General features: G+C 35.8%; 1 protein-coding gene across 1 annotated transcript in view; it reads left to right on the forward strand.

Moving 5' to 3' along the window:
- ATRNL1 (attractin like 1) overlaps positions 1–16,487 on the forward strand; it is a 565,377-nt gene that overhangs the window by 111,317 nt on the left and 437,573 nt on the right. The window contains exons 11-13 of the mRNA XM_013948667.2: positions 4,257–4,341; positions 6,172–6,380; positions 8,746–8,864. Coding sequence (XP_013804121.2) covers positions 4,257–4,341; positions 6,172–6,380; positions 8,746–8,864 — 413 coding nt within the window. The remainder of the gene's footprint in view (positions 1–4,256; positions 4,342–6,171; positions 6,381–8,745; positions 8,865–16,487) is intronic.

Raw genomic sequence — 16,487 nt, forward strand, 5'->3', positions numbered from 1 at the left:
TTTTTCTTATAATGATATGTGATAGAATTTGTTCTTGAAGGTGAAGTCTTACAAATAGGAAGAAAAGCCCCTGTATCCCTCCTTGTACTTTTCAGTCACTAAAAATTGTGCTAATCAGTTTGAAATGAATAATATCACTCCTTTATCTGCTTAATAACTCTTTCTGTTTAAAAAAAAGAAAAAAGTGTACTTGTGTGTGCAGTATATTATACCAGTTTACATATGGAGACAATGGGAAATATAACCAATACTGTATCATCCACTTACTAGCTATATAATACCATAAGCGTGCATGACATTTTACAAACAGAGGAAAGTATTTTGTTCTTTATGCCGTGGAACTTACCAGCTTAATTAAACTTAATACAACAAAGATAACACACAAAAGGCTGTTATATTGATAAACAGTGTTGAAAATTATGAAACACTTATTATTTGTGACTTTCTTCTTGGATTTGTTCAGTAAGTCTAAAAATTTAGCTACCTTGCCATGTTTAGAAGAAATTTCAAGATAGCATATATGAACAAACTCTATTTGATTCTTTACCAAGCAGAAAAAAAAAATCGGTTAACTATCTGCATTTCATCTTAACTAATCTGTACAGAGAAACTCTGATCAGGAATTTAAAGCTCGGCAAAAGGATTTTTTTTCTTTGCACAGTGCTCTATTCAGTGTTCAGTAGTCATTGAGAAGGCTAAGAAGAGATAACGGGGAAGGCTGTTGGTAACATGCATCCCTCCTCCTTTTCCTCTTGTACTCTATTGAAAAGACTTGCCAGTTTGACAAATATCACCAGCAAGCTAGAAATTATTATATCTCCAGCCCTCAGGGGCTTCTTATCCTAAAACCAGCCTTTATTATGTGTTTGTGGTTTTCCTTCAGTGTTAAATCCCACTTTTTCTTAAAAAACAAATAAAAAAACTAAATACAGGAAACACTATATATTTGTTTAGGTATTTCTACAAATACCAAAAGTAATATGAAGTGATTCCTAGATTGGATGAAAATTTAGTGTTTGCATTTTTAAATTGTTTCAGTTACTCTCAATGATGTAAGATCTCAACCATGCTGCTTCTGTGAACATATAGTCACAGCGGCAAGAACTTGATTTTATAGTGTAACAGAAAGATTTTGCTGATCAGCTGTAGTGTTAAAATGTGGCTTTTTATAGCTTTTAAATAGAAAGATGTTCCTGAAATAGAAACTGAATTCATGATTATTCATCACTTTTATTTTCCAATATATAATATTGTTCTTAGTCTGAAGTTCTTGCATAATTCAAATACCATGAAGGCATCAAATGACAGTGATACACTGTCACACTGTTACACTGGGATATGGGGAATACCTGACTTTTAGATTCAAAATTATTCCCACCTTCATCTGAAACTTGTGATCGTAAGTAATAAATTGTGATCACTTCTCTTGAAATTGTTTCAAGAATAGCATCTTTCTAGCATATACATACTTTCATCATTCTATTTGAGTAGAGAAAATCAATAAGGAACACTTGTGATGTTTTCAGAGATGCAGTATATTAGTAATATACTAATATTATGATAATATTAACGGTGATAGTGACAGAAGAAAGTTAAGGAAGAGGATGGATTTGGAAATGCATTGGTCCTATAAGGTAGTGAACAAAAACTTACTTTATTTTCTTCTTCTTCAAAATAGTAAATTCATTCCGAGTTGCCATCTGATATTGAAATTATTGCCATTTAGACCCCCTGTGGTACTCTGGTAATAATGTACTTTTAGTATCTTTTCCCTATTTATAAATAGATGTAATTGATTTATCTGTCACAGCCACGGTCTCACTCTGTTGACTTTTTTTATTGGCTCAAGCTGTAGTCCTCTGTAAGCCTAAGTCAATTTAACTGCTTTTTACTGCATTTTTGCCCCTAGCTGTCCTAGGTGTCCTGCCCCTTCTCATGTGCTGAGTCCATCCTTTTCTGACCTTGTACTGTTTCCGTGTGGTATGTGAACAGGAAACTAACGGGATAAAAAGCCGCTGTGAATAATTTTCCATATTGAAAGTGCCAGAACACCAGCAATTGAGGAGATGAACTGTTCTGACAGTGGGAACAAGAACAGGATCAGAGCAGCCAGCAGTTAGGTTGACTTAAGCTCTGTATAACAGCAGCTTTGAGTACAATTTGTCCCTCCTGGATTTCTTAATATCCATTTTTGTGGTTTTGTTTTGTTTTGGTTTTGTTTTTTAACCTTAAGCAGACCGCCTTGAACTTTGTGGTCTCTGTGGGTGATATTCCTTTAGTTTTTTTATCAGATGAATAATGAATGTAAATTATTCCGCTTTTTTTTTTCTTTTTGCAAATTTTGACATGCACAATGTATACCTTATTTAGATGTAGTTCCATCAGAATTTTATAGGTAAAATGAATTCAACAATAAAGAACTAGGTAAAAATCAACCTGCATAATAATTGTAGTAAACACTCTGGAAACCATTAGGTTTCAGCTGTGCTCCCCAAAGTCTTGCTGTATGCCAGGGACCTTTTCTGACGGTTGATCTCTATAGGACACTTCTGCTTCTTCTTGTGCTAACTCCCTGTCTGGCTGCACAGCTTCTACAAGCATATACTCCATTTGCTTCTGTGAATTATGGAGAATATGCTGAGCAAATAGGTCATTTTTATTGTGTCTTAGTGTGCAATTGATAGATTTGCCACTACTTGGACTAAAAAGTGCTGTGTTGTTACTCCTGCTGCAAACTATGTTAAGGTAAAATGCAAGTGATTGTTCATTGAGAATATCCAAAAGGACAATGTAATTATAAAAGACCTAAAAAAAGGAAAGAAAAATCTCATTTATAACTGTTTAATTTGGATTAAATTGGAGAGATCTCTCTCCATTTAACCCCTTTTTAACACTGGCTTTAATCCTTATCTTTGTGTGTGTAGCAGGATTGTCTTAAATGAGAAAATAACTATAAGCCCTTTCTCATATGACAGTTTACTTGAAATGTGAGACTATTTTTAACTAAAACATATACAGTTTGTTAGTTTTGCATAAATCAATTGCAATAAAACATATGCAGACGTTTTGTTTTGGTTCGGGAAATAGTTCTGTTGATGCATCTCCTTGAAATTATGCAGCCCACTAATTGCTCAACACCAATTTTCCAATTTCCTGCAAATGCTACGAAAATAAAATGTTGTCTTCTTTCACTGCACTTTCACCAATATATAGGATATGCTTCATTTTTGGAAAATGTCCGTGTGTGTGTGTGTGTTTGTGAAATCCATTACCTTTTTAGACCTAAAAATAAATACCAATAAAAAAGGTACAGTTCCTGTGTGCTGGGTTTATTGTACCAGGTTTTCCAATGAGATTTGTTAAGGTATGACTGTCAAAAGCTATGAATCTAAATCGGCAGTCATATGAGGGCTTGGAGCCCTCATGTTCCAATATGAGGAAATTGTGGTCAGCTTGTTTGATGGAGGAAAAGGTGGTGGACTTCACAAGGCACCCTAGCGAGTGACACAGGAAAAGCACGTGAGCCTGACCACTGTCCAGGGCCTATTTCACCGATATTCCCCCAACGTCCACAGTCACTGGGGGATTAGAGGTGTTAGAATGTGTATCTTTGCCTTTAGTATCCGTTTATGCCCCTATAATCCATGAATTTATCTAATTCTTTTTGGACTTTCTGATCCCCTGTCTCTAAAATGTATATCACAAATAAATAAAGACTCAAAAAAGGACCCTAAGAAGCCCAAACAAACAGCATATTTTAACAGCAGAATGAAGCCGGTTATTAGGAGTAGAAAAAACCATCTTTAAAGATGGGAAAGTGTGACCAAATGAAAACAGGAAGAAACAAACAAATGTTGTCTGTCAAATCCTAAGGTTGAAAAAATTTTTCAGAACAACTTAGTAAACAGCTAGAAGCTACTAATAAGAATGATTTTAATTATGTCAGAATCAAAAATTGTATTTCTGAACTGGTGGGGCCAATAGATGATGGAAGCATGTAAGAACATTTGAAGAAGTTGAGGAATAGATGGTCAGTCTTTACAATGGAGATAACAGGAGTTACCTGCATTGATCTGTGGTACGCGATATATCCATAAGTGTCTTGGAAAGGAGGGTAAATAGGCAATAAATTTTGACACAGAATTATTCAGGATACCTAAAATACAGAAGACTGTAAAATACTTTTTGCATATATTTTGCTAAAATCTCTTGAAATTTTATTGTATGATATCATAAGCTTTCCTTTTGTTTTTCAGCTTGTGATGAATGGAAGATTTTACCAAAACCTAATCTGCATCGAGATGTCAACAGATTTGGTCACACTGCTGTTGTCAGTAATGGGTAAATGAAGCATATTTTAAATTTTCCTGACCATTTTTCTGAATCAAAAAAACTGTGGCAACAATTACACCTCCATGAAGTTTGGCCTAATGACATACAACTGATGTAATTTATTAACATGAAAAATAGTGGTCAGCAGTAGCTTTACAGATCTTAAATCATTAATACAGTTAATCATCAATGTGACATGCTATGAAATGTGATCAGAGTTTTTTTTATATGAACTTTCTAGTGTATTTTTCCTCTCTCTTGTGACCTACAGTGAATTTGAAATTCTATGCTCCTCACTTTCATATAATGGGCAAAATCTTTTTATAACATATGATTCCTTGTTCTTCTACTATCATAAAATTAAAAACATCTAACAAATTTATATAATGGGGAAAAGTAAGATTTTGAAGATAATAATCATCAACAGCTTGCAGGAAAAAAAGCCTGCCAATCTTGGATTAGATTAAGTATATTGCTTATCCCCTGTAAAATGTATTATACTTTCATGAAACTTGCTATGAGTAGAAGAGCTCAGTAAAACTTAACTTAAAAACAGGATCTGGAGTGGATCTGGAGTTTGCTGGATTTGGTGGCTGAGCTCTCTGCTTCCCCCACCTCAAACACCAAAAGATAAAATTGTGTAACAAACATCATCTCTTTCATGTAAAAGGTATAGAAAACTGAAATCAGATTTAAAAAGATTTCTGCTGTTGGCTTGTGTAGGTTTTACTGGCTGCCAAAATGGCCTAATGTATGACATTTATGGTACTATAAATGACTGTGCCTTAATGTGTATTACTGAACACTTCTCTTCCATATTATTAATCATCTTTATATACTCAGTATTTAAATATATGCAGGCACCTACATCTTCTACATATGAATATTGTATAAGTCAAAAGTAATGGAGATGGTATGTAATACTACAAATAACAGATGTTAACAAAAACATTGACAGTAAGTTGCAACTGTTTACACAATGCTTAAAATTCATCAACAAATAGATTACTTCATTAAGAGAAAGTTGCTTAGAATGAAAGGATCCAGCAGCTACTAGTTTTTGACAAATTCTGATTTGTGTCATCTTAAGACACTTAAGCTATGCTTGATGTTTCAAGAACTGTCATTTTCAATGAATTAGATTCAAGGTGAAAATACGTATGTGTTTTTTTCAGGACTTACTGTAATATTAGTAGGCTTCTATGTACAAAATATATAATATGAGATACTCTCCAAAGGTTTTGCTATTGGTCACTATAGGATTATTCTAAGAATATTTTAAGAATATATGATACAACAGATACACAGGTTCTATCTTAACATCTTTTAACTGGTGCTGTTCTTGGTTGTAAATGAGAAGAGAAGGATAAGGGCAAGGTCTGTAGTCTAGTCTTCTGTTTTTGATGTCAGCCAAAAATATCCATTTGCCAATTGTTGTTGCCTGTCTTAGGAATCTTCTTGAAGAAAAATGTTTTCACTGCAGTCCATTTAGTTACACTATATGTGTTCTCATTACCTAATTCTGAAAAACCTAATTCCTGCATAGCCTTTCTTTCTTCCTTTCAGACGTTTTCTGTGTGTCACTCTGTAATACATACAGTGTTGTTTTTACTAAACTTCACCATGGAGGAGTATGTTGAAAAATTGGACCACTCACAGAGTCATGATCAGAGAGAGCTGAAGGATGTTGTTATATTATCTGTGTATATATATGTATTTATATATATATATAAAAACACACAAACACACGTTTTATTGTATATGAAGACAGCTAAAGAAATCAAGAAAGTTTAATTATAGCTACAATAACAGCTATATTTACTTGCTTTTTCCCAATAGGTCCATGTACATATTTGGGGGGTTTTCAAGTGTTCTTTTGAATGACATCCTTGTGTACAAGCCTCCAAACTGCGAAGCATTCAGAGATGAAGAACTGTGTAAAAATGCTCGTCCAGGGATAAGATGTCTGTGGAACAAGAAACATTGTGAATCCTGGGAATCTGGACATGCTAATAACATCCTTAGAGCAAAATGTCCTAAAAAGGCAGGTGCGTAAATTGTCATGTACTAATATTTTTACAGTAAATTCTAGTCTTACAGTATTAAATGTTGCAATGCAATGTAGGAATGAGAAGACAAAAACAGGTGGAACCAGTGATTGGACTATTAAGGCAGTTCTTTTCTGGGAATATCTGGTGCAAGTGGTTAATGGATTGATTTTTAAAATCATTAAACTCTTAATTTTCTTGGATTTTAAGTACAGAGAAACAGATGCAAAAAAGCATGAGTTTAAGATGCTAGGGAACAGAAAACATAGAGGGTTTAAAAAGAAGAAGTCACTTCATTGTGGGGCTAGAATGTAAAATGACTTTAGATTGAATTTGGTTCGTGTTTGAAGGGCTAGCAAAAGGATGAGCTTTGAAATACTGTAAATGAATTATATTTTCTATTTCTCCATCTTCTCCTGTTTTACGATGTTAACAAATAAATAAATAAAAATCTTCAAATTGTTCCAAGTCCAAGAAATCATAATATCAATTGGAGCACAGATGGACTTTGTAAATGGTTTCTGGCATTGCAGGTGTATAGCACTGTCATGTCTGTATGTACCAGTAACAGAGAGGGGAAGTATCACTGCTTCAAGTAGATTACTAATACTCCTCTTTGATATGTATAGAAGAATACAATCCATTTGCAGCTGGAAAAACTTGAAACAAACAAGCCTTTTGCTGCAGTGTGTCAAAATCAGTTAAAGTTTGTCTTGTGAAATTCTATTTGGCATTGTGATAGCTATATTGATTGAAACAGCAATTTGTCATTATGAATAACTGTTGCACCCTGTTCCTAAGTATTTTGGCTTGTCACAAATAGATTGCTTGTAAAAGTGCTGTTCTTATACTTTACATGAGCACAATATGCAGCACTGCTACATGTATCTGCTATTTTTTCTGTGCTTCTTTCCATGCAGCACAGTATATAATTGCTAGCCAAACTTCAGCTGTACCTTAAATGTACGAACTACTGTATTAGACTGCCAGTCTACTTTTAGTGTTTGTTTAACAAATATTAGCTCTGCTATTAATAAATGCTTCCAAATAGTTGATTTTTCTGTTATTTTTTCATGATTTGTTTCTGAACTGGGTATAAAGTTGCAAAGTTGGAAAAACAGTGGATTACATAACACAAATGTTATCTGGGTAAAACTGCTTTCTGAAAAACTGCTCTTGTACAGTTCCATAAGGTTTAGAGATCTGGAATCTAGAACGTTTCAGGTCTTTATAAAAAGAACTGAATCATAGCATCATCTATTTAAAAAAAAAAAAAAAAAAGAAAAAGGGGAGGCAAAAACCCACAGACAGGCTGAAGCAAAATAGAAAAGTTAGGGCAGTTTCTAAAATATGTCTACTGCAGTGGGATCAAACTACACCTACATCAAGGTGGACGAGGCAAGGTGTATAAAATTCCAGCTGTGAAGTTGCGTGGATCTGCCCGAACCTTAAATAACTGGACTGCGCCACTTCACTTCTGCTAAATCCCTCCATTTCCTGTGTTAATATTCTGTCAAAAGCCAAGTGTTCATATATTCTTTTGCGCCACCTGAATCAATTGTTGTGCTGATTGAGAGCATCATGTCGGAAACTGCTGACAGTCAAAATTAAAACACAAACACAAATTACAGTGGGTTTGCAGAAGAGCATTCTTGGATAGCAAGTCTTCCCTGGCAATGGAACCTCTTAGACTTATTCCAGGACCAAAGAAACCAAACTGCATAGCAGTTAAAAAGAGGAGTCAATGTAGGAGATGGAAGGAATTCTTCTATGTTGAATCATGGTGATTTTTCAATTTTTATCTCCTTTTAACAGAAGTAAACATTTTTGTCCCAAACTTTTTTAAATAACATAAATTTTAGTCCAAGTCCTGAAGATTTTTTTTACATATTTAACACGACCCTCTTCCACAAAGATTTTTCATAGAGAAGGGGCAGAGCACTGTAACTTACTAATCATCTAAAATATTTATATGCATTGCTAACAATCATGTAGGTTTTTTTTTTTTTTTTTTTAACTTCTTTTACCATTGCTTTCTTGCATGGTGATCTAATAGTTTTTATCAGAAACCTACATCTGAAGAAAATCTTACTTTGTTAAAGAAGTGAGCAAAGGATAGTTTGAGACTGATATCCTTAACCAGTGCACTGTACTAAATGAGTCTGTATGTTGCAAATCAGTGAGTGTTCCTTTAGTTGAATAAATGTTATTAAGTGAATACAATTGGTTTCCTACAGTAACTTACAGGCTTTTTAATGGCCAGAGTTCAAATAAAAGATGTGATAGAAAATATTCTAAGCAAGTAAAATGTGGTGATATTCTCCTTCAGTGTGATGTTTCTTTTTGACTTCCATTTGTATTACAGCTGCTGCAGATGACAGATGTTATAGATATGCAGACTGTGCAAGCTGTACTGCTAATACAAATGGATGCCAGTGGTGTGATGACAAGAAATGCATTTCAGCAAATAGTAACTGTAGCATGGTGAGTCTTTGCAAATCTATGGTCGTGGTATTAATATTGTTTCTTTTGTAGCTAAAACAGAGGCCTTTTGCACCAAATGAAAAGGAGATGCACACCAAGTGGACTTTAATAGTAGCTTGTTTTGAACACAAACATAAACACATAACTATGTAAGCATTTTTGTTTAAAAAAATCAGTCAGAGATACCCTGATATAGTGATTTATTATTCACAGATCTGTGTATTTCAGGGTTTATTGCTACCAGTTTATTTATAAATTATATAATTTCATTCCAATCATCATCTCTAGACAAGTTAACCATAATTTTGCCACACTGTGATACTTCACTGAATGTAAGAGTTGGCCCACAGGAATTAAGACTAATAGCATTTGAGACTGCAGAATGTTCTGGCTTCTAAAGGGTAGAGTCGTTACTTCCACTATCATTTGGTGAAGATAAACATATTTATAATGAGTATTAAAATCTAAGAAACTTAGAACTGTCTCCTAAGAACTATTTTTTTTACAAGCTTGTATTTTATGAACATCTTTATTGACTCTACAATTAAAATAAAAATACTTTAAAGGAGAAAAAGCAAAAATTCTGGCTGGCTTTAAAAAAAAAAAAGTCACTCTAATTCTCTTTATTGCCCTACCTCTTACCACACAGACAAATGCTATTGATAGGAAAGGGGTAAACTAGGTTTCCAGTGAAAGCAGCTTTCAGTATATTTTTGGCAAAAGAAAATAGAGAAGTCAGTAGCTTACATAATTTCATAAATATTGAGCTCAAAGTTTTGATGGAACATACAGTCCTATAGATATGAAAAAGGGGGTAGAACAAAACAAGCATATTTAAATTAATGTAACCTCTGTGTAGAAGATAAAATGAATGAGAATTTTTCCTTTTCAACACTAGATTCAGTTCATTTTTTTCCCTTTCAGACAGAACCAGGTCAATCTCAATCTTGGTATTCTAATCATTGATCATCATAGAAGTGCTCTTTTTTGAAGTCATATAGTAACTTGGTATCTGATTAAAGAAATATGAGTCTGCATCACTGTGAGATTAAATGTGACCTTTAAAGTGGTTGTGACGATTCAATAAGCTTTGTTCTGTTTTTGTATGTTCATACTGCTTATATTTATAGATACATGCAAGCTTATATTTTTCTATTTATTTATTGCTTTGTCCCATGCTTTATGCATTATTTTGTCCACCATTTGCTGCGTCTTTCTTGCTTGTTCATTTGATTTTTATATCATTCTGCTAACTCCAGAAACGAGGTTGTATTTGAGTTTAAACTCCTTTCTTTACACACTTCCATTAGTAGAAGTAGCTTGCTCTCTCGTTTGAACCTGCTGCAAATCAACATTGTTCTCCAGACAGAAATTACGGCATGAACGGGATTGAGTCTGACTCAAATCGTGCCCATTTAGGCAGAGTGAGCACAACCAGCTTGAGTCACTGGCATTCATATCCAGTCTCTACTAATAAAAGCAATACAGACATAAATTCATCAGCAATCGTGTTATAACAGTCTGTCAGAGTGATTTCATATTCCAGATTCTAGTGGTTGAAGTTTCCTTTGTGATCTTCAAGGGCTCTCCCTTTCCTAACTTATTTTACTATGTTAGATGCCAATTTTCTGACTGTCCTTTTTTAACTAGTAAGAGTTTAAAGCAAGGAATCATTGCAAAGGAGCAGACTATCTTCATCCCTCAGAACTGTGGAACACTGGATATTTTAGCACAGGCTTCTCAGCTCAATATCTTTTTTTTTTTTTTTTTTTGACTACCTTTCATGACCAAGTTGTCAACTTAATTGGCTGCTTATGCACCAATCTTCTCTATATCATTTCTTGTCTTTTATTCAGGGTTGGAAGTGGATAGCAAAGGCTGTTGGTGGAGTTACTAAAGAATGAGTTAGTGAAAATTCATCTAAATGTTTTCTGAAAAGAATTACTGTCATAAGTTAGAGGTGACTATTTCAAATTTAGTGTACTGGCCTGGAGACTATGGAGGCAGAATTTTTCAGCTATCGGCATAAAACCATGAAAATTGCATCAACAGAAAGCCACCATGTGGAAAAACAGCATGGAGTGGCCTAGTTACCCATTTTTGTAGACTGCTCCTTCTGGACTAGGCCCGCAAACTGAGAGTGTTGTGACAGTACTGTGGTAGTAATATGGGATAACAAGCTGTGGACTCAGAAATGCCACAAGTAGAAAGCCACATTTTTGCAGCTGTCCAAAGATCTTACTTAAATCATAGGACATCCAAATGAGAAAGATGGTAATGTTTCAGAGTCTGTTGCTTTTGCTTCATGGAAACTGGCCAGCGTACTAAGGACATGTTGGCAATCAGTTTGGCATTGGCCTCATGGTCATGGATATTTGCAAAGTAGTGACTGATTGGCAGGACTGTAAAATATGAAAATTTCCCTGAAATAACTGAGATTTGGACAGATGGGCTTTGTAAGTAGTACTAATGCACTGATGATACGCATATACTCACCTGTGCTCTCCATCTGATGCGGGTCAGCACATTAACAGGACACTATTCCACTATAATGCAGACTCATGGATCATCAAGGTATATCATTATACTCATCTGATGTAATTGCAATGCCAGATTGTTCTGGAGGTCTGGCTCATTTCAGCACTGGCAAGCTCATTTGCTTTTCTCGAATAAAAACTCACATCAGTAGGAGACTTCTACATCCTATGATTTTAGTTGACCCATCATACCAGCTACAGATGTGAGGGGTAAAGGTTTATCCCATCTTGCCCAACTGAGAAACAGTTTACTTACGGTCTATGGAGTGGTTCAAGATGGTACTGATATTTGCCTTTGGCCAGTGAGTAGATTGAACAAAATCCTGGCAGCAGTGCCTTGTGGTCAGTTTGCTACCATTATATCTATCTGTTAGAGATTGTGTACAATAAATATTTTGAGGGATTTCTTTTGAGGATTGTCTTGAGAAATTACATCATTAAACTTTCTGGACTACTTACTGGTTGTTTCCATGGTGCACTGTGGTTATTCTGAAGTCAAATGTAATGCCTGTATACACAATTTTTAAAAATGTTATTTCATTATCTTTGTTGAGATCAATAGATCCTAAAAAATGGCAAGATCATCTACTCTACTATTCAAAAAGCGTGCAAATACATACACTGGTTTGCCATAGGGGCTAAAAAGACTAGAAAAGCCCATTAATACTGTCTTATGCAGAGTAAAGACTTTGTGTAATACAACATGCTAACAACCTGTATAACTCCCTCTTTTACGCTCCTCCGTGAAGCCTCCTGCATCTAGTTTAGGGCTGTTTTCAGCTCTGAAAGATAGAATATTGTATAAGACTTTGTCGCAAAGAATGAAACTTCATATCATTGATATATCTCTTCTTTTTGTCCCATTCATTGGACACCTGTGCATCAAAGATGAAAGTTTAAGCAAGAACTTTCTGGTTGACCTGTGAAACTTAATAGCATTGCAAATATGTGCCTCTAAACACCACATATCACTCTTTCCTCTTCGAAAAATGGCTATCGGCCCCAGGTCTTCCTTTCTTCCTTATCTTTTCCATCTCACAGCTTCCTTCCTTCTGCTTTTTATGAAACATTCTATGTCCTGCTTGTAGTATATTTCTGATTTTTACAGAGTAGATCATACTGACTTTCACTAGCAGTTCATTGTCCTTAAGTTTATTATGTTGATCTCACACTTGGACACTTCCATTTATTCTCTGTGGTAATAGTCTTCCCTGTTCTCACAGATTTTGATGTGTTTCACCTATTTCCTGATAGAAGAAGACGACAAGATGTGGATATCCTTAATTTTTTTATGGCGCTATATTCACTTTACACATCTGGATATAAAAGGCATTAACTCCTATCCTGAAAGAATGATACTCCCTTACTGACTCTGTTATTCAGAAAATTGACTGTAGTAATATTTTGTAGTGGAAATATTCACAGGAAAAACTTAATTTTACAATTTTTTACAATTTTACCTCCCAGTTCTTATTTAAAAAAAAAAAAAAAAAGGTTTTGGAGAGCGATTACTTCTTTTCAAGCTACAGCCGCTTTACAAGGTGTCATTTTTCCTGAGAGAGTAGCACAGAAGAGAAAGCAATTGGTCTGCTCCTTAGGGAATGGGCATCCCATATAAGGGATATAATTTTTACCTGTGAGACAAATAGAATGGTAAAATGACTGAAGAAGGCCTGCCAGTTACAAAAGAAGGCAAAGCTCCCTGTAATAAAGAAGACTGGAGACAACCTAAATTTTACAGAGTAAAAAACTGTGTTTATCAATTGGTTTTTGCTCCTCAGAAATGGAGCAAAATAATTCATGATAGAGTGGGAGGGAGCCTTAATATATGGAGAGTAATCATTTTTAAACAGCAATATAGCAAGTATATTTAGTCCCCATAACGGCCATAAACCTGTTTAACTTTTGAAATTGTGCTTTCCTACATACATGTAGGCACATTCAAAAAGTGTTATTGCATGGAAGTCCTGGAAGTGCTAGAGGGCCTCCTGCTTGTCAGCCATCTTTAAGCTGTGTGCTTGAGAAAGTGGAAGGTGAGCAGGGTTGAGACAAGTACCAGGCCACTTATATTTGTGTTCAGCTGAAGTGCTGCTAGGCTTATAGATGAATTTTTTTTTTTTAATTTAGTTATACATCTGGATGTTTACAGGATGATGTGTTGGTCTCTTTTTGATATTTAAAATTTCAAAGAATTTTGAAGGCATATTTTTTTCCCTCCTTCCTTTTTTTCCTATTTTTGCAACCCCCTTCTTTGCCTCCTCCTTCTCCCTGTTCTTTAGGAAGCAATGAGAAATGCTTGCAGTGGTTGCTTATCAAACAAATATGTGTTTGCTGCTTTACATCCTCAACGTGACTCTCCCCTGTTCCTGTCTCGATAACAAACTCTAACACAGAATCACAAAAGAGTTGAGGTTGGAAGGGACCTCTGGAGATCATCTAGTCCAACCCCCTGCTCAAGCAGGGTCACCGAGAGCACGTTTCCAAGGATTGTGTCCAGACGGCTTTTGAATATCTCCAAGGAAGGAGACTCCACAACCTCTCTGGGCCTCCTGTTCCAGTGCTCAGTTATCCTCCCCTTAAAGAAGTTTTTTCTCATGTTCAGATGGAGCTTCCTGTGTTTCAGTTTGTGCCCGTTGCCTCGTGTCCTATTGCTGGGCACCACTGAAAAGTGTTTGGCCCCATCCTCTCTGCACCCTCCCTTCAGATATTTAAACACATTGATAAGATCTCTCAGCCTTTTCTTCTCCAGGCTGTAGAGTCACAGCTCTCTCAGCCTTTCCTCATATGAGAGATACTGTAGTCCCTTAATCATCTTAGTGGCCCTCCTCTGGACTCACTCCAGTAGCTCCATGTCTCTCTTGTTTTGGGGCACCCAGAACTGGACACAGTACTCCAGATGTGGCCTTACCAGGGCTGAGCAGAGGGGGAGGGTCACCTTCCTCAACCTGCTGGCAATGCTCTTCCTAATGCACCCCAGGATACCATTGGCCGCCTTGGCCACAAGGGCACATTGCTGGCTCATGGTCAACTTGTTGTCCACCAGGACCCCCAGGTCCTTCTCCACAGAGCTGCTTTCCAGCAGGTCAGCCCCCAGCCTGTACTGGTGCAGGGGGTTATTCCTCCCTAGGTGCAGGACTCTGCACTTCCCTTTGTTGAACTTCATGAGGTTCCTCTCTGCCCAGCTCTCCAGCCTGTTGAAGTCCTCTGACTGGCAGCACAGCCCTCTGGGGTATCAGCCGCTCTTTCCAGTTTTATATCATCAGCAAACTTGCTGAGGGTGCACTCTGTCCCTTCATCCAGGTCACTGATGAACTGGTTGAACAATACTGAACCCAGTATGGACCCCTGGGGGACACTGCTAGTTACTGGCTTCCAACTAGATTTTGTGCCACTGATCACAACCCTCTGAGCTCTGCCATTCAGTCAGTTTTCAGTCCACCTCACTGACCGCTCATCTAGGCTGTACTTCATCAGCCTACTTGTCAGGTTGTTATAGGAGACAATGAGACCTCTACTTCAGGTTGAAACAGCAGTCCTGAAAGGCAAGCACTTAAGCAATTAGCAAGAAATAGCTTCCTTCTCTACTTACTTTCTTGTCTTAATGCTCTCTAGTATAAATTGAAGCAGTCACTGCAGATAGAGTAGCTGTAATAATATGCTCCATTGGTTATCTAGCTATTTTGGTCTATAATCCTTCATTTTATATGAATTTTAACTGCCCACACTAGAAGTTTTCAAATAATTTCATTTGAAATACTACTTATTTCCATATTACTTACAGGAAATTTTCTGAAGGATTGACATGCAGCAGTAATATAATGTTAAACTTCACTCTGAAAATGTCTTTGCTTTGATTTTGAGAGAAAAAGTTTTCTTTTCAAAACTATAACAGTCCTTGGAAAATGCAGGAAAAACCTCTTTCCTTATAACATTTCAGCTTCTGTTTTGGATCCTCACATTGTTAGGCTTGTTAAAAAGCTACTCTTTTACTGTAATAAAACAGCAGACATAAGGGAAGCTGAATAAATTGAAAGTGCCTAACTGATCAGGATCAAGAACACCAGGCAGTAGCACATGGATGTAGTTCTTTTCTGGTCAGCATACAGGCTATATGACATGGTTTTTCAAGTAGAACATGTGGAAGATGATGATGGGAAGAGACATAGCTGAGGCACTCCTGCATCCGGTCTATATTGCATTTTTGAAAGTGTCACTGTTTATGGATGCAAACAGCTACATGTTCCATCCATAATGGTGGCAAACCCACAACCGTATTTCCAGTAGAATTCTCTGAGTTTCTCATGTGTCAGTCTCTGCACATACAATTTACTTAAGTAAAGCACAAATTGCTATGTGATCTTGAATTATTTTAAGTCTATGCTTAGCAACATAAACTAAACTTTTTAGAACCCATGAAGGGTATGATAAAGAGCATCTTGTTAAGGAATAGAGGATACCAGAGGATGCTCCAAAGGTAAGTATAATCCTACCTTTAAATTATACTTTTAACAATGACTTCAAGAAAGGAATCATTGTCTTTTTGTAATGTGTTTGCATGGCTTCCAGAGAGATGGCATACTGTTTCATGATGGGAATCCTTAAATGTTACAGTAATACCAATAGTAATAACAGCAATCTGCCTACAGTTGAGGAATTCAAAGAACAATCAAGGAGAAATACTTTAAAAAGTAGCAGAAGGAATTATAAATAGGATTAAAATTATCATGGTGAAAAAGGAAAATTAAGACTAAGAAATACCTAGTAGTAAGATTTGGCAGTAGCTTCAGAGAAATAGAGGAAAATCTATTAGATAATCTATTAGAAAGTTAAATTAGGAAAATCTATTAGAAAAACTAGACAAACCACATAAGATTTTAGTGTTATCCAGAAAAATCTAGAAGGAGGAGAGTAAGGTATGTCATTTAATACTAATTTCTGAAATTGTAAGATAAAATAATACTTTCATTCTACAATGGATATATAGAAAATCACTGCAGTTCATAAGTCTGCCTGTATACACCATATCAGGATCAGAACTGAAAAATCCAAGTAATCAGATGTAAGTAGGAAACTTTATATGTAGTGT

This window comes from Apteryx mantelli, chromosome 7 (genome assembly GCF_036417845.1).
Source record: "Apteryx mantelli isolate bAptMan1 chromosome 7, bAptMan1.hap1, whole genome shotgun sequence".
Lineage (NCBI taxonomy): Eukaryota > Metazoa > Chordata > Aves > Apterygiformes > Apterygidae > Apteryx > Apteryx mantelli.